Source organism: Hirundo rustica, chromosome 12 (assembly GCF_015227805.2).
Source record: "Hirundo rustica isolate bHirRus1 chromosome 12, bHirRus1.pri.v3, whole genome shotgun sequence".
In the NCBI taxonomy this organism is placed as follows: domain Eukaryota; kingdom Metazoa; phylum Chordata; class Aves; order Passeriformes; family Hirundinidae; genus Hirundo; species Hirundo rustica.
The window spans coordinates 5135386-5153916 of record NC_053461.1 but is presented as its reverse complement, the minus strand read 5'-3'; the positions used below and the strand labels follow the sequence as shown (position 1 = coordinate 5153916).

Genomic DNA, 18531 nt, shown 5'->3' with positions numbered 1-18531 from the left:
AAACGGGGGAGAAAAGCAGCCTGGAAAACTTTAATCTGAACATGGAAGGAATAAAGTGATGGGTGAAATGGGTTCTCTAGGTTCTCTGAAGACCCTGATTTAGACTGCTGCTGTTCACAGTCCGTCACTAAGAAGCTGTAATCAAGTAGGGCTCAGATACTTCCCTCCCCCATGCTCTTTGTAGCTGCTGCTGTTAGACAGGAAAAATCTTAGTTCAACTCTAGCATTGCTAAGAAAAATGTGACCTCTGAGCTGGAAGCGCCATGCTTCTGAAGGGAACGTTCTGTAACACAGAAAGATAGAATCTTTTTATATATCGCTGCTTAAACAGTGATCCAAAATAGTCTGGAACTGTCCTGACGTATACTGAGCCCAAAGTCTTATCTGGAAGGCTTCAATGCACTGTATTATCAAATCCAATCTGTTGCAATTAAATTGTATCTCGGTATTTGAAGGTGCATTTGCGGTGGGTTTTATGTTGTGGGTTTTTTTGGGTTGGTTTGCTTGGTGCTTGGTTGGGGGTTTTTTGTTGTTCCTATGGCTGTGTGTGTTGCGTTTGTGTTTTTCTCTTTTTCTTCACTGAATGAAGATCCTTTCCCCTTCCTGCAACGAATGTGTTTTCCCTCTGTTTCGGTTGTGTTTCACCTTAAGTCAGGGGAGGCTGGTGGGCTTGTCCTGAGTTTAAAAAGGGATTGGTGGAACTCGGAAGGTTTTTCAGCAGTCTCTGGAAAACAGAGCTTGTTGAATGACATCAACCCCATCTACCGCGCTATCTCCTCCCGTAAGCCAGGCCGTAGGTTTGGGCTGATTTCGGAGGAACCCGGGGCTGTGGCGCTGAGCTGAAGTTCTGGCGAGCTGAAAAGTTCCTTGCTCATTCCCCCTCCGTCGTGGGCGCCACCCTCTGCGCCGCGTCCCCTCAGGGTCCCGCCCTGTCGCCCGATGTCCTCTGACTGTGGGGCGCTGTCGCCGTGTCCCCTTAGTGCGGGGCGGTACAGCCGTGTCCCCTCACTGTGGGCCGGTGCCGCCGAGTCCCCTCAGGGCCGGACCGGGCGGTGTCGCCGTGTCCCCTGAGGGCGGGGCGGTACAGCCATGTCCCCTCACTGTGGGGCGGTACCGCCGCGTCCCCTCAGGGCCGGGCCGGGCGGTACAGCCGTGTCCCCTTAGTGCGGGGCGGTACAGCCATGTCCCCTCCCTGTGGGGCGGTACAGCCGTGTTCCCTCAGGGCCGGGCCGGGCGGTACAGCCGTGTCCCCTCACTGTGGGGCGGTACAGCCGTGTCCCCTCAGGGCCAGGCCGGGCGGTACAGCCGTGTCCCCCGAGGGCCGGGCCGGGCGGTACCGCCCCGCTGACGGGATCCGGCGCGTCGGCGGCCGCGCCACTTCCTGGCGGCGGGAGCGGGGCGATGGCGGCGCAGGACGTGCTGGGCCAGACCGCCCGGCTGGCCTCGTCCAGCGCCCTGCTGCAGGTGCGGGGCCGCCCCTCCCTCCTTCCTCCTCATCCTCCTCCTGCTGCTGCTCGGCGGGGCGCCGCAGGTGCTTCCCGTGCGGCTTCTTTCACAGGTGCTGTTCCGAGTGGTCACCTTCGGGCTGAACGCCTTCACCCTGCGCTACCTCTCCCGGGAGCTCATCGGCGTGGTCAATGTCAGGTGAGGGGGAGGCGGCTCAGCGGGCACCCGTGAGGCGTCCCGGGGCTGGGGGGGCTGTGGGGCAGAGCTTGTGCTCCGCGCCGGCCTGTGCCCTCTCACCGGCGATGCTCTTATTAATGCTGTGCAATCCGCTGTTGGTTGTGTTAGAGTGTTTGGACATCTCATGCCTCCCCAGGTCTGTTTTGGCCTGAAACACCGGCAGCGCTGGCCTGGGTTTTGTGTTTAAACCATCAGTTTGCAGAGGAAAGACTAGATACAATGTGCTTTTCCTATAGGATATACTCTGTATCTTCACATTTGGTTCACAGCATGTATTCTTGCCGTTTGAATCGTCACACGGAATTACTTTCTCTCCGTTTTTAGGAGATGGTGGTAATTTTAGCTCATATAATCATGCTTGTGCACCTGTAAGAATTTGTCTGCCAGGCAGCAGTTGTATGTAAAAAACTGGGATGTTACCACATGAAGGATTTATAATTTATGAAAAGAAATCGTTTTCTCTCCTTCTCACCCCCTTTAGGCTGACTCTGCTGTACTCAACAGTCGTCTTCCTTGCCAGGGAGGCATTTCGCAGAGCTTGTTTGAGTGGAAGTGCCAAGAGAAACTGGACCAAGACAATTAATCTCTTGTGGCTGACGTAAGATCCCTTTAAAAGTTTACTTCCTTTAGAATTTCTTGGTTTTGTCCGGGAGCTCACAGAATGAGAGGAAGTGTTTATTTACTGAGGTAATTATTTCAGCATTTAGAAGCCTCAGTCATTTTCTGATGTAGGACTGATGTAGGAAGCTGCTCATGTCTGGTGCTTTAGCATTTATGGATTTGGTTTCTTGTTGGAACACATGAGGAAGTTCATTGCCAAAAGTGCCATTTCTTCTGTCACTTGAGTTTCATTTAGGCTGTAGCTGTTGAAGGAAAACCCTGTTGCACAGATACTTTGTTTTTCCTTCCTCTTCCTGCTCAGTTTTGTTCTTTTATTATTCTGTGTGCATTTGTGAACCTGTAACATAAATGTTTGGGTAGGAGAGGTGCAAAAAAGTGAAAGAAAGAGTTGGAATTAAACAACAGGAAGGAATTAAGGTTGCTTCTTTTAGCTGTAGTGCTGTTTATAGCAGAACAGTTTAAAGTCCACACGACACTGCAACAAGCAATCACACATTGCAGTAAAGTGGATTTTATGGCTTGCTTCTCCCTTCTGGTTCCCGGTTCTCTCTGCTCTCTCCCTGTGTCAGCTCTAGCTGTTGTGTAGCCCCACTGGGCTGGGGAGTAAATGTACCTGCCTGATATGGTGGAAAACTCCCCCTGCAATGATAAAATAGTATTCTCCCATCGGGGCACCTGACTTTCCCTGGGACTGCCCAGCTGTTAACTGGGGGGGTTATGTGTGGTCACCTGCATCCAGATATGAAGCAGGGGGTTTGTCCCTGTTAAGGAGAGGTCTAATACTAATATTTGAAATGCGTTGTTTCTGTTCTCTGGGCCGTTGCTGTAGTCAGCTTTCTGCTGTGTGATAGCCTTTCAAGCGAGCCTTAAATGACAGAGGTGACATTGACTGTGTGCATCTTTTTTTGTTTTGAATTTTTCCTTGCAGAGAAGCATAACTTCAAATGAGGGTTAACTTCAGTGAAGCATCTGAAATATGTCTTAGGAGCTTGATGTCAAGTATCTTAGGGGTCTGGTAGTGTGAGGGTTAAAGAGATCTTGCTCCAACAATGTAAAACTTGATGGCTCTGCCAGAGGCTCTGTATTTCTGAAGCAGTGTCAGCAGAACAGGATGTGCAGGCTGATGTGGGATCCGAATTGTTTGATCCTAAGGCACAAAAATGCAGATATTTAACCTTATAGCTCTGGAGTAGAAAATGGACAACTCAGAAAAATATTTTCTGTGTCTTGCAGAGAGTGCCTTAGGGTTGTTCATTACAGAGGAAAACTTTCATTCTTGGTGTTATAACAATGGGAATTAATTCTTCAGGGCCTTTTTTTGTGTAATCATTGTGGCTATATGTGATAATGTAATCTAATGTTTTGGTTTGTTTTCTGCTGAAGTAACATTTCCATTAATTAGTTTTTATGTTAACTTTTTAGGGTCCCTCTTGGTGTCTTTTGGTCTCTCATCTTGGGCTTAGTCTGGCTACACTTGCTTGAAGTACCAGACCCTTCTGTGGTTCCTCACTATCAGGCTGGTGTAGTGGCATTTGGTCTTTCTGCCATTATTGAACTCCTGGGAGAGCCGTTCTGGGTTTTAGCACAAGCTCATTTGTTTGTGAGACTTAAGGTTAGTGAAGTCCATGGGGTGTGTGCATGTGGGGGGAATCTTTACTGAAAAGAACAGATTACTGACTTAGATATTTGTATATTCAACTCCTGTGTGTACTGTTTAGCAATGCATGGCCTGGTTTGTAACATATCCAAGAATTTGTACCCATTAAAGCAAGCAAGTTGGTTTATTTAGACATTATTACCTTCAAGATCATTACATCCTGAAACATAGGTTTTGATTGGAGGGAGAGACACACTGCTTCCCCAGTTCTACATAAAATTGTGAAATGTATTTATTGAGAACATGTTGGTCTCAAGCAAAATTTTCTGCCTTACATCCAAAGGACTGGGAAAATGCAGTGGAGGAACTGTGAAGTGCTAGAATAGAAAACTTTCAGAGAAATGACAATCTAAGCTGGCCAGCTCAGCAGAAAAAAACTGCAGTAAACTCACACTGACTTTGAAAATCTTACATTCCTGCATAAATTCTGTGCATTAAATGTAAATTTTTTAAGCCTGTGTACGTGGTTAGGTTGCCAGAAAATAACCCTTCTCTGTTTTGTGTTTCTTAAAGGTAATTGCTGAAAGCCTTTCAGTAGTGTCAAAATGCATTTTGATGGTTACTTTAGTAATCCTTTATCCTCACTGGGGCCTTTACATTTTTTGCTTGGCTCAGGTAAGTTCCTTTTGTACTCTCTCAGCTGAATTTGAATTTTCCTTTGATATTTAGCCTGCTGAAGAACTTTGGGGAGCTGAGGGAAAAAGCTCCTGGGAGGTTTAAGATTTAGAATAAATATTTGGTATTTTTCTGTTACTCATTATTGACTTGGTGCTTTGACATTGAGTTAAAGGGAGGTGCAAGGAAACACCTTCCATCTGTGAAGGCACATCCTGCAAATAATGTTATGTTATTCTAATCACACAGAGCTTTATCAGCCTGTACCTCCAACCTGCATTACCTTATCAGAAGGTGCTAATCAAGTGCAATTAATTCAGGTTAAAACTTTTTCTTGATGACAGTGAAGGAGGGATAACTTTTTTCCTTCAGTTTTTGCCCTGGCTGTTGTAGATCACTTATAATTGATGGAAATTGGAAATGTTCTATGAAGTAAGATATGTAGGCAGTAGCTACTCTGTCAGCTTGATTTTTGATTGAGTAATTGCTGTATAATTGGACCTTCAGTGTTCTAAAAATGCTGAATAAAACATGAAAATTAGCAGAGGCCTGTGATAACCTACAGGTTAAAAAAAGATAAGAAGATCCACAGCATTCTTAAGAGCTAGTCAAAGCCTTACCTAGTTTAACATTTGGGAGGCACAAAGACTACTTACATTTTTCTTCTCACTGTATTTCCACCTAGTATGTAATTCTGTATTTCTAAGTTAATTTTGTTTCACTGTTTTTCTTCTCTCCTTCCTGATCTTCCCAGCTTTTATATGTCAGTGTTCTGGTAATGTGCTATGTAATTTATTTTGTGATGTTTTTGGGATCTCCTGAAGCCACAAAGAAGTCATTTCCAGTTGCTAGAGTGAAAGCTCTATTACCTAGCTTCGTGGAAGATGAAGTAAGTTGCACAATTTATTTCTTGATTTTCTTCTTAAAATCTCACATGAGGGCACTTTGAATGTTGCTTTTAGACTGGGATGTTAATTGAGTGGTTTTGGGGTTATTTTTGCACTATATGATAGATTAAGTAAAAAGTGTTACATAGAAATTGTGTTTGAAGTTTGTATTAGTAAAATTCTTGTCAGAAAAGCATAATGAAACTTGAACTCTTTGTGGTTATGGGTTTGTTGTTGCTGACTTAGTTTGTGCAAAATACTAATAGACATTAACTGGAGATAGACCATCTGCACTGTGCAGGGGAATGACCAGCTATCACTGGATCTGAGGCAGAAAAGAAACCAGAACCATGTAACAGTGGATTTTTGAAACTTTGATCTCTGCACAAAATAACCGTGATGTTCCACAGCATCCTAGAGACACTCAAATACCTCTCAAACAAAAATGAGGCAAAAAAAAAGAAATAAAAAGACTCGTTGAGGAAGACAACATTCTGGATTAGATTTATAAATTGAAAATATAAAGATTGTTCTTGGTTGCGAATCCTATAAGGAAAGTTTGAAGAGCACTAAACAATTCACATCTCCAGTGAGGGTGAAAGTTATACTGGCACGTTGAACACCCTGGGTGTTTTTTCCCTAACTCTAACCTTGATTAGCATGTTCTATAGAATGCTCTTGTGGTTACTTTGTCTGCAGCAACAGCACTTTTCAACAGGGGAATCAGTTTTTGCCAGAGCAGTGATGCTGGTGCTTGAATTGAGCAATGCTTTGCGTTAGGAGCAGGGGCACCGTGGGTTTCCTCACCGCTGCAGTTAGAGCTGCCCCACAGTGTTGGCACTGCCTTGCTCTTTTCTATTCCTGTTCTGTCATTTCAATCACGTTTGTTACATTTCAGGTTCTTTTTTGCAGACCTTTGTTAACTGGAGGGAAGCACGCTTGACTTGGAGTTTCTTCAAGCAGTCCTTCTTGAAGCAGATTTTGACAGAGGGTGAGGCTTGACACTGAAGTGTGAGGGAAGAGGTTCATGAAAACTATTTACAAAATTGACTTAAAGCTTCAGAAAGCTTGGGTGGGGGACAATGAGGCACATGTCTAACTTGAATGGAGTTTTTGAGAGTTTTCAGAACTAGGTGCTGTCCCATTTGACTTTGTCTCTTGAGTACTTAGTATTGGAAGTGCCTGAACAAGTGTTGGGAAAGATTTAGGGGCTTGTTCTGAAGTTCTTTATTTTGAACTTACAGGTGAACGATATGTGATGACGTTTTTGAACGTGTTAAATTTTGGAGATCAGGGTAAGTGTGATGGTATTGTGGAATGGTGACAAAAGTTTTCTTAGTCACTGCTCTTCTGAAAATGACTTAAAATGTTTAAAGATAGCTTGAAAATCTGAGAATGTTTCAAAGTCTTTGAGCTGCATTTCAGGGAATAATTAATATAAACTTTAAGATAATAGAATTATAGAATAGCCTGGGTTGAACAAACTTCAAGATTTTCTAGTTCCAACCCCTCTGCCATGGGCAGGGATTTTCACTAGAGATGTCGCTTTCTCTTCTCCTATATCAGAAAATCCTTACCTTCTTGTTCTCATTCAGTGAACTTTATCAGGATCCTCTTAATTCTTCAACAAGAATTTTAAGTGTGCTTTGGTGCTCTAGATTCTGTGTAATTGGTGCTTTTGTCTTATCTTTGCCATGATCAAACCTTGCAATTTTAAGCTGTAGTTGCTTGACTGTCAGAATTTTTAGAGAATACTGCTTCAGTGTTGCACTAGATACCACTTTTTTTTCCTTTTTTTTGGAGATGTTAAATTAGATTTCATGTTGTTATTCAAGACTTGGAATTAAGATATGTCTAAAACTCTGAGATTGCCTTTTTTTTTTTTTTAAGGTGTATATGATATTGTGAATAACCTCGGTTCACTGGTGGCCAGGTTTATCTTTTTGCCTATTGAGGAGAGCTTTTATGTATTTTTTGCTAAGGTGTTGGAAAGAGGGAAGCCTGTAAAGGATCAGAAGCAGGTATGTTTACTTTGGATTAATTGCATGTCAAATTCTTGATTTTTGTTACAGATAAGTTGCATCACAGAAGTGTGGCTGACAGAAATGTGTATTTAAATTTGAGTATTGAGGCTGTTAAAATTGAAAAGTGGAGAACAAAAATGTTGAGTGAGGCTGGACCAAAAAGAAGAGAGAATAGGTAAAATGCTAGTGAAATAGAAATGAAAATAGGCAGTAGCATAGTGCTCTCTTGCATCAATAAAGTTAACATCAGCTGCTCCAAACAGTGTGATGGAAAACCTACTCTACTGTGCATTTCCAGATATAGCAAGCCATTATTTAAATAATGAAATCTCTTAAATAAATGCTATCTGGAAGTACTTTATTTGCTTTGATGTATCAATAGCTGTTAAATAATGTTTCTGAGGAGTGCAGCTTTGTGAAGAAAAGAATTAGATTTTTCTTGCTGTTTGGGTTATATGAGGAGGACTAATGAATAAGAGCTTTGTTCCACAGTGTAATATTCTTGATCACTCATGAAGGTCAGCCTGTAGCAGTCCTGCTAATTGCATCAGCACACAATTAAATCCTGTGCTTCAGGTCCTTGGTGGGCTAAGGGAGGTGTCTGTGGGTGTATAATTTATATAAAACCTACCTGGTGTCTAGAACTGAAAAAAGGGTGGAATAATAGATAAGTAAAAAAACTACGGAGTTCAGAGCATGTGTGTGACTAATTTAATAACAGAGGATAAGTTTCATACCCTTTTACATGGTGCAGACTGATTTGTTTCTCTGAAGTAGCATTTCTGCATGAGAGTGGCTATCATTACATTGATTTTGGTTCATGTGATTTACTGCTTTTTTTTTCAGGATGATGTTGCTATGGCTGCAAATGTATTGGAATTGCTGCTGAAACTTGTGCTCCTGATTGGCCTCACCATCACCGTTTTTGGCTATGCCTATTCTCAGCTGGCTCTGGATATTTATGGAGGCTCAATGCTCAGTTCTGGAACAGGTAAAGATTTATAGGCCTGGCAAAAAATACCACTCTTTAGAAAAAAAACCTATAGCTATTATGAATTTTTTGTAAATCAGCAGTTTGGGTTTTTTTACCTATGAAACTGCTATTGAAATCTGTGATTTGGCTCATCAGAATCCTTCGCCTTGTTTATTTGTGTTCTTGTCAAGATACCTAGACAGGAAACTGGTTCAAATGTACTTAAGTTTCTATTATTTGTGTTAACATTACAATTTCTATCTCTTAGTATCAGTGCCTGTAAAAACAAAGTGGTTTGATAAAAGAAATCATTAACCTTAAATCATTTGTCCTTCTAATGTGTTTTTTAGGTCCAGATCTCCTCCGGTGTTACTCATTGTATGTCCTGTTTCTTGCTGTCAATGGAGTAACAGAATGTTTTACATCTGCCTTAATGTGCAAAGAAGAAGTGGACAGGTAGGAAACAGTGTTTCCAAAGTGTTCCTGTAAACTTATTTGTGCTGATCTTAAAGAAGAATTGGTGCTTTTGAAATTGGCACACGTAATATCCTGCCCCAGAGGAAAGCAACTCCTTGCTAGGTTGTCTGCATTTTGATTTAGATGTAGAAGCTTTAGCAAGATTTGAAAAAATTGGGTAAAGAGGTCAGAAACGAAGAAATAAAGATTGTTAATTTAGCTTTTGGCACATGACTAACTGGTAAAGTAATTAATTGTGTGGTTTTTCCACAGATTAGCTTGAAGTTACGCTTTAAGACAATCACTTGACTCACTGCAAGTTTGCAGCTGTTAACATTTTTCATGTACAGGTACTGGACATACACTGAGGAATGATCCAAGCTGTGGGTGTCAATCCATGGTTTACTACTTTGTAGGAGGTTGGACAAGGTGACCTCCTGAGAGCCCTTTCAGCCTGGATTATTTCCTGCTTCTGTGTTTAGGCTGTCCCTGATGTGGCTCTTTCAAATTAATTTCAGTGAAGTCTTATTTTCCACAATCCAAGTGGGAGCTGTTCTGGACTTAGCAAAGGCTGCTTTCACAACCCCTTTAAAATGGGCACTAGCTTTCCAAGTCACTCTTTATAACAGAAACAAAATAAAGTGTCAATTTGTTCTGGAGCATTCATTTTCTTTAATATATTCCTAACACAAAATAGCAAAAAATGCACAAGTTTTTACGTTACTAATAATTGTTATTGAATTTTATTTTCTGCAATGAGTGCACAACTGATTAGTGTAATAGAATTTCTTTCACATATTGTAGTTCTTGGTTTAATTTGGTTGATGTATTTTCTGTTCTTTCAAATTGTTTTTCTTATCTTATTTCTCTAATTTATTTTCACTAGAAGATGGTAAGAGAAATTCTGTTACTCGTGTTAGGAAATAAAAGATCATTAGTAAATGAATGCTGCTAACTGCATACATTGTTAATTTTTTTTTTCTTTTTTTCACTAGGTACAATTTTGTTATGCTGGCCTTGTCTTTCATATTTCTGTGCATCTCTTATTTCCTGACCCACCGGTATGGCAGTGTGGGCTTTATCCTTGCCAACTGCTTCAACATGGGCATCAGAATCACTCACAGCACCCACTACATCCATCACTTCTTCAGAGAAAGCACCCACAGACCTCTCAGGGGCCTCCTGCCCTCACCTGCTCTGCTGCTGGTTTACATCCTCAGTGCAGCAGTCACGACTTTCTCAGAGGTGAGCTCCTTCCCCTCTGCTCTCGCTGGCCATGCTGCTCTCGGGTGGCTTTTGGATCCACAAAAAGAGGAATAGGAAAAAAATAGGATTTTGAGGGTAGGCTGGGAGACTTGCATGACAGAAAGGCAGGATGTATTGTTGAGAGATTCTTAGTATCAATGCTCTCTGCCACCTGAGGTGGATCTGACAAGTAAAAGAAAATTTTACACATTTCTGCTGTGTGTAGTTAATCCATGTTCTTAGTTATTGATAATGGAAATTTTGCAGTGGCACCAAGTAACGTAAACTAGAAGGAAAACAAAAATTGCTAAGAGCACGTTTAAGACATTTATTCAGTACAAGATGGTGATTGTGCAGGCTGATTATGAAGGGGATTGGAGCTTTTCAGTGTACAGAAAACTGACAGCTTGAAAATGTGTTAGGCCTGAGAAAGGAGAATTTTATTTTTTGGAGTGGGAGATTTCCAGTTCTGTTAGAAAATAGCCTGATATGTTGCTGTACAATAGCACATTTGCCTGATAGCACCAGCGAAGTTTTGTGTCATCTCAGTAAATACATTTCTGCATGCCAGATAACAGCAGCTTCCTCATTTACCAGGTATCTACTGGATGGTTATTTTTTTGCTGACAGAACTTAAGAAAGCAGATGTTTTGACTCCTAAAGATGATTTACTGTAGGGTCAGTGCATGTGCAAAACGGCTCTTGGCTTGATTGTGACGTTGGTGTGTTGGACCTTATTTCTTGTTAAGACAGTAAATGTGCTTTGTGCTGGCTGGTTTTCCTGCAATCCCTTGTTTTCTTTGTTGTAGGTGTTGTTCTGCTGTGACAAGGGCTGGATGGCCAGGCTGATCCACATCAGCACGGGTGCCCTGTGCCTTGCAGCAACCCTTGTTACAATGTTCTACTCAGAGACCAAGCTCATCCACTTTGTCAGGAGCCAGTTCCTCTCCCGCTATTTGAAGAAAGGAACATGAGCTGCTCCTGTGCAGAACAGTTCTTGTACATGTTTGCAGTAAAGGGCTGTGTTTTTTCCATAAGATCTCTATGGGAAAAAGGTTTCCACGTGTGTTTGGAAGCATTGATAAGGGAGTGGCAATGTTCACAGTTGCCACATGAATATTATTTTGTCTTCTGAACTGGTCCGTACAGCAAAAGAGAGGTGAATGATTTTCTCTTTGTGCACCATTCCTTTCTAAGCTTTTCTTCAAACAGCCTCTGGAGATCTAAGCTGCACCCCCTGGCATAACCTGGTTGACAGACTGCATGTAGAGAGCTCCCCTTCCTGCCTCTGGACAGTGTGGGAAGGCCTGACGTGGTTTAGAAGGCTTTTATTTGGCATGGGTGCTGCTTAACTGGGGAGAAAATGGTCAGGGAAAAAACTCAAAATCAACCACAACAATAAATGCCACAAAAATACCCAAAACAGAGCAATCCCAGAGCAAGGACCAACACCAGCGTGAGTGTTGTGAAGCAGAACACAGTGTGGTGCAGAGGGATTGAGCTGTCACTGCTTGAAGTGCAAAGTGGGGAACAGAAAATCCTGACGTTTACAAGTAAATTAATGGAACGCACAGCGTGTGTCCCTGCTGGCTCTCTGAGATTATTTCATTCAGCAGATCCTTCATGTCTGAGGGCATTGATTAACTTGTCAGAAATACTCTGAAGCCTTAGCTGGAAGAGGTTTTGGGCATTGTCTGCAGAAGGTGTTGAGTCCAATCACTGATGGTGCATTTCATAAGGTTACTCATAAAATTTCTTACTTTCATTCCATTGTTTTTTTGGTTTGTCTGAGATTTTAAAGGGCAGCATGAACAAACTTGTCTCAATAAAAATTATTTTGTCTGTGCAATCGAATGTTAAATATATTTAATAAGATTTTTTACAAGGAATTATGCATATTGAAGATTTCTTTATTGGATAGTAATTACTTCCTTTTGTTCCAGTGTTTTCCTTATATCTTGTTTCTTGTTCACTCTCAGCCTCTGGATTGGCTTTTTTGTGAATTGTTGAAAATTTGGACACTGAGAGGTTCTAAAATTATGTGTGATGCTGCTGGTTTGGGTGTACTAATGGTGTATTGTTTTGCTGGTCTAAGATCTGAACTAGGCAGTTTCAGAATGTGCAAGTGGCAGGTTTATAATAATCAGTGTTCCCTTTTCAGTGTTTGGATGGACCAAAAAATGTCAAGGGATGAAAAATGTGTGCTCAGATGTGTGCAGTTGAAAGCTTTGAGTTTAATTATATAGGAATCCTGCAGATCCTCTGACTGCTTTAAAAAAAAAAAAAAAAAATCACTGCAGTGGCATTGTGGTGTTCATTCTGGTGACCTCAGTGCCCAGGCTGATGTGCTTTCTAGTGTCAGGGCCTTCAGCTTGTAGTTAGAATTATTTTCTAAACTCTGGTAATTCCACTTGGAAGACATTACCAGAGGTACTTTATATGAGAATTTTGTGATGGAAAAGTTATCACAGAGCAGTCAAAACGTGACAGTGAAGGGAAAGGAGTGGCCTTGCACTGCCAAGGGCAGTTGTCTCCATTGCCTGGCTGGAAGTAGATACAGACTTGCTGATTCTTCTTAGGCTGTTTTGAAATCTGTCAAAACCAACTCTACAATACTTTGTCCTCTTAATTCAGAATTCAGTTCTTTTCCTTTTAATTTTTTCTCTTCTAAGGGGTCCTACAGCTTTTTCTCTTTTCTGTCAGGTGTGGAGTTAGTTATGAAGTACAGCTTCAAATATTGCAGAGGATTGAAACTTCTTTATTATAAATGGTCAATGCCTACAACAGTTGCTTGTCCTTTACTTGTTTGTAGCACAAAAAATCAAGATAACTGAACCTATGGACTGTGTTTTAAGGTCTGTCTTTTTCTGTGTGTCTTTGGGATTCTACTGTGGCACTATCTCAGTCTGTACAGGGAATTTTTATAACTCCTTAGGATGAGAAATTTTGTACAGCCCTGTACCTAAAGTGCTTTGGAGATGGAAGAACTTCTCATACCAAATTGAAGCTTGAAGTCATTGTGCCTTGTCTGCTCTTACAGCCCCAGCTGTACCCTGGTACCACTTCTGCTACTTGTAATCTCAAAAGTAGGGTGATGTGGGATCTCCTTCAAACAGTGACCTGTGTCGCCTCATAAATATTATTTAATATAAATGCAGTGAATTCATTTAAAGACACATTACATTTTTGCACCAATTTGTGTTATTCCATATTGGAAATGTGCTTTGTCATATTTCATACTGACAAATCTCACGTCTCAAATGCAACTTTATATGACTCAGGAAGACATTTAAGGTGATAATGGTTGCTCATTAGCAAATTGAGTATACACTCCTTGTTTAAACATTATCTGTAAGCAGCTCAGTGATGGCTGACTGGTGTTTGTGATGTCTTATTTTTAATATTTTTAGTGGCAGGAAACTGCAAGGAGAGACAGGAAGCAGAGACCAGTGAAACTGTCTGCTGCTTTCTTATTTATCAGTGGGATCCTTAATGTCAGAGCTGTTAATTGCTTTATTGCTAAAGCAGCAAACTCTCAAACTCGTGGACAGTTGAGATTGAACTTGACCGTGTTTCCCTTTTAACCCTGTTCATCTGTTAAAGGCACAACTGTCTGAAGTGTCATGAAGCTCTTTTATGGTGTTCTGAAATCTTTTTGTTTCAGCCAAAGGGGAATGAGACATTTTCTTTGGTGGAAAAGGTTATGATTTCATGCTTTGTGGTGCATTTTTCTTATTTGTTGGATGAATGATTTTCAAGGTAACACTAAATAAAGCTGATTTCCTTTACATTTTGTTTTTGTCTGTATCCTGGTTTAGGGCGGATTTTGGGAGGAAACCTCCAAATGGGGTCCCTCCAGAAGAGCAAACTCAAGCGGCCCCTCCCCCAACCAGTTTGGGAAAAGATTTCCTTAGAGAAAAGTGGAAAAACCTGTTTATTCAACAAGCAAAGTGTTTACAAACATAAAAAAATGAATAATATCACTATAAAACCTCTCGTCATTCTGAAGAGAGATGGCAAAACTGAGAAAGTCCTTGCCGTGGGTTGTAGCTCGGCTCACTCAGTCTCTTATCTTCCCTCCTGCACTGGGAAATGCTGAGACCCAGGCCCTGGTGGGCTGCAGGTGTGAGCTCCAGGTGTTCTCTGGGTTTTCAGTCCAGAGCAGGTTCAAACAGTTCCAAGAAAAAAAACCAACCAAACAACAGTCCAGGGAACTGCTCTGTCTCAGCTAGCTAAAATAAAAGCAAAGGAGATCTCTGTCCTGCTGTCTGTCTGTGCTGCAGACAACACAGTCCAGGAGCAGAATGTGGAGGAGGGAGTGCAGCTTCTGAAAACAGCTGTGCTTCTTTCTCTCCCTTTGTTCTTGGAACCAGTCTGAAACGTACAGAACTTATTTCTGCGCTAAACATATGAATGGGGATACAAACATCAAGAAGTCACCCCAGGATAGTCTTCCACCTGATGATTATTGGAGTTTTATTTGTATTATTGGTACAGCGGATGCTTAAATTTGGTTGGATTTTCTAGGCTATTTTATGTATAAATTCATAATTCATTCAAATATCAACCTAAACTTACACACCATTTCCTAACACACACACAGATAAAATTTGCTGTAGTAATTTTGTAAGAAGTGGCATCAATATTGTCAATTTTGTCCTCTTTGTTTCTGTTAAATTGTTTGTATGAATTGGAATAGCCAAGTTCCTTGTTTGCTTTTACAATGCATTGTGATAAAAACTGTTTCAGTGGCCAGGAATAAATCTGATATTTAGTGAAGTTTTTTAGCTGAATAAGTTTGTGAATGGCAGTACTGCTATTGGAACTAACCAATTAACTAATTGTTCTACTACTTTATTCTCCCCTCGTACTGTAAATATTTCATGAGTAAAAGAGTAGGGCAGGGGGACCCCCTTTTTAGGCAAAGAAATGAGGAGTTAAAGCTTTGCCCAAATGGTTAATCTGCTTTAGCAGGCACAAAAGGTAATAGATAAAAGCTTGACATGTTGACCACAACTGGGCACCTAGAAGGGATATTTACTTTTTAGTTCATATGAAGGATTCTGTGAGTGCCTGGAGGTCAGTCCTGTCATTCCTTGGTTCCTTCTATCTAAACTTTGCAATTCTTTTTGTGGACTTTGTATTTCTTGCTGTCGGAACTTTTTTTTTGGTTTTTTTGTGGTTTAATTACCTGGTTTTAAAGGTAATGCCAAAGAGAGGGGCTCTGAGGCTTTTTGAACCATACCAGTGCTTCAATAGATGTGCTGAGCTGCAATGGTTTTGTTCAGCACAAAATGCGTAACTCATCTGCATTCTGAGGGTGCTGTGGAAACGGAGCTGGTTTTCAGTATAAGCTGAAAATGAAGTTTGAAGCCGTGCACATGTGATGTGCAGCTGGGCCCTGGAAACAGCAGAGCCTGCTCAAAAGCGTGAGCAGCTGGAGATCTGAAGAATGCTGATAGGAAGTGCTTATCTCTGCTTCACTTTGGATTGCTTCCAGAGAAAGCTGTGTGTTCTCTCTGGTTTCTGATCTGGGCTGTGCTTCATGCACTGCCTTGCTGGGATCTGGGAGGAGGAGTGAACCCTCTCCAGTGGGGTGTCTGCCCCTGCACATCCCTGTAGTGAGCTCTGTTCGTGGAATGTGATGTGTGTGGAATGTTCATGGGATGTGATGAGTGTGTTCCCCCCACCCCGTGCAGCTAAGGTGGGATTTTCTGGTAATTGTGGGGAAAGGTAAAACAGCTCTGGCTTTTCCTCTGTCAGACTGCCTGGTTAGATGTGCTAAGTGAGCCTCTGACAGAGCTCTGTGTGTTGTTTGCTGGTGAGATTTTGTGGGTCATGGATAATGTGTTTGGCATAATTTATCTCCAAAGTTCTGTGCCATCCCACTGAACTGAGAAAGTGGTAAGGAACATAACTAAGAGGGCAGATATTTTATATCCTTGGCCCATTTAATAAGACTGAAATAATTAAAGCTGTGTTGAGAAGAAAAAAACAACTGAGATAGCAATCCTTGAACACACATCAGGTGGATGAGTAGTTCTAATCCAGTAGTGAACAAGAATCATGTGTTGTTCTTTGTAATACAATTCTGCTTCATAAAGGGAAGAACATAACAGAGCTTGGGAGAAAACTGCAAGGTTTAGCTCTTAACGTTCTCAAACGCAGGAATATTCCAGACATGCATTCTTGTGGCCCTCCTTGGGAAAGAGGAATATGAAGCAGGACACTGATGCTGTTCTGAAGGGATGTGCCTGAGTCTCAGAGAGCAACTGAGGCACAGTCATGCACTGTCTGTGAGAAAGTGCCTTGTCATCACTTGGGAATATCTTCAACTCCTTTTTGATTGGTTTGTTTTCATTCCTGTTTCATTCATACATTGGCAAGCCATTCGTGACCAACTCGTGTATGTAGGTATGTCCCTTAGTTGCTGTTTAAAGTCAGCCTAGCCAGTCTCATTGCAAAAATCACAAGAACCATGCCCTGGGCTGGCTTGAGGAAGATGTTGGTCAGCTTGCTGTTTGCCAGCCCTGACAGCACGGAGTGAGGAGGGAGCAAATTAGGCTTGCATAGAAAAAAATTAATTGTGGTTTCTTTTTGGTTCTGGATGCTTGACTTGGCAGTGCTGTTTTCCTAATGGAAGGGGTTTGGAGAGTAATTTTATGAAACAAGTGCCATAAAATGCACTCAATATGCCTTCTCTTATTTGTGTCGTGGTTTTCAGCAGTCTCAATGTGAGGGAGGAGATGTTATGGAGTGAGGGAAGGGAAGTGTGCTCTGAGCACAGTACTTGTGCAAGGAACAGAGTGTCCCTCTGGGGAGAGGCCTTTAGTCTGTGAGTTACTTCCCTCTCTGAATGCATTTGTGTCACTGCAGATAAAACTTTTAAGCATGTCTCTGCTCAAGTGCTTCTCTAGGCAGCCAGGAGAACCCGTTTGGAAGTATCAGAGTATGCCCACACAGCTTTGCTGGTCAGGTGGGCTTTATTGATGCATTAAAAACACAGGCAATAGTGTGTGGCAGTATTTAACTCTCACTAATAGTCCTCACATTTGAAGTTGACTGTGTATTAACCTGTGGAAACGGTGGGTTTTTTCTGTGGTTCCTTCAGAACTGCACTGATCAGATTTAGTGTATTTTTCTTCCCCCTCAGATGACTTTATTACACAGCACCTTCACACATGTTCACCTGGGAGCTCTGCAGAAGCACAGGATGAGGGTCAGAGAAGTTCTGGGACTCCACTCAAGTCTTGCTCAGCACAGCCAGGTTGGAGGAGGGCTGAGTAGAACCTCCCCTGATCCACAGGGATAGGTGTCAGGACTCATGGCCTGAGTCTTGGCTGTGCAGCTGAGAACCTTGCCTCAGATTCCTAAAGAAAAGTTGTGAGAGCTGTAGAAAACATCTGTAAGAAAGCTGGGCAGAATAAAAAAAACTAGGATTGTTTCCTTGAGGCAGCAGCTCCGGGATTCAGGATGAAAACCACCTACAAGTAAACATTCCTGACTGGAAATACAGAGTTGGAAGGGGGCAGCTGCTGAGTCCTGAAGGTCCATTTCAGGGAGCTGCAGAAATTCCCTGCCAAACTATCTGCTGGTAGAGATGCTCTGAGTGTTGTATGTGTGCTGTGCTATGCAACGTCTCTAAGTTTCCTTGGTTTTGTGCATCTAAACCAATACATATCTTTTTGGAGTTGAATATATCACAGAATCATAGAATAGTTTGGGTTGGGAGGGACCTTTAAAGATCGTTTAGTTCAGTGCTCCTGCCATGAGCAGGGCCATCATATCCTGCTTATGGAGTCTATTTGCAGTTGGCCAAAGTTGCCTGACTGAAACAGCTCAGAGGAAGAATTGCAAAATTGTGGAGTGCAGGTGAACTGAGTCTTTTAGTGTGAAAGCCACAACTGAAGCAGAAAAGCAGAATAAAATCAGAAATTGAAAACAAACACATAATGCTCAGGTTTGGTAGCTGGGCATTCAAGGTACTCAGTATTCCACAGGCTGACTGCTCACCAGGTGAGGAGAAAAAGGAAGGATTTCTACCCATTCAGAGGAAAATATAGTGATGTAGGTCACCTGAAAGATATTCTGGTGTGGAAGCGGGAAATTTTCATGGCTGCAGATGCATTGATGAAGGCTGAAAAGGCATTTGCAATCTGTCAGGGGAGCAGTACATCTAAGGCAATGTTAGGGTTGCTGTAGGATGGGCCTTGAGGTGAGCTGCAACCAATTTGACTTAATCTATTACAGTTAGGAAAAGGAAAATTAGTCCCTGTAGAGTAAGAAAAGGTGGACTTGAACACAGAGTTTGAATTATTAAAGGAACAAGAACAGAATGGAAGTGGAAGAACAGAAGAAAAATAGTGCAGA

At 41.9% G+C, this 18531-nt stretch overlaps 1 protein-coding gene across 1 annotated transcript; it reads left to right on the top strand.

Annotated features, from left to right (window-relative positions):
* The first annotated feature begins 1377 nt into the window (after positions 1-1377).
* Positions 1378-13949, top strand: RFT1 (RFT1 homolog). The gene is made up of 13 exons (XM_040076401.1): positions 1378-1464; positions 1559-1644; positions 2165-2281; positions 3727-3916; positions 4475-4576; positions 5331-5465; positions 6376-6454; positions 6708-6758; positions 7354-7484; positions 8334-8478; positions 8811-8916; positions 9912-10161; positions 10971-13949. Exons 1-13 carry the CDS (start codon positions 1402-1404, stop codon positions 11133-11135), a joined length of 1620 nt encoding a protein of 539 aa, XP_039932335.1. The 5' UTR covers positions 1378-1401; the 3' UTR covers positions 11136-13949.
* Positions 13950-18531: the final 4582 nt, after the last annotated feature.

What these genes read in the sequence shown, in the direction of transcription:
- RFT1 (XM_040076401.1), top strand. Translation starts at nt 1,402, where the DNA reads ATGGCGGCGCAGGACGTGCTGGGCCAGACCGCCCGGCTGGCCTCGTCC. An exon ending in GTTAAATTTTGGAGATCAGG is followed by an intron (nt 6,759 to 7,353) that starts GTAAGTGTGATG and finishes TTTTTTTTTAAG; the next exon opens with GTGTATATGATATTGTGAAT. An exon ending in CTGTAAAGGATCAGAAGCAG is followed by an intron (nt 7,485 to 8,333) that starts GTATGTTTACTT and finishes TTTTTTTTTCAG; the next exon opens with GATGATGTTGCTATGGCTGC.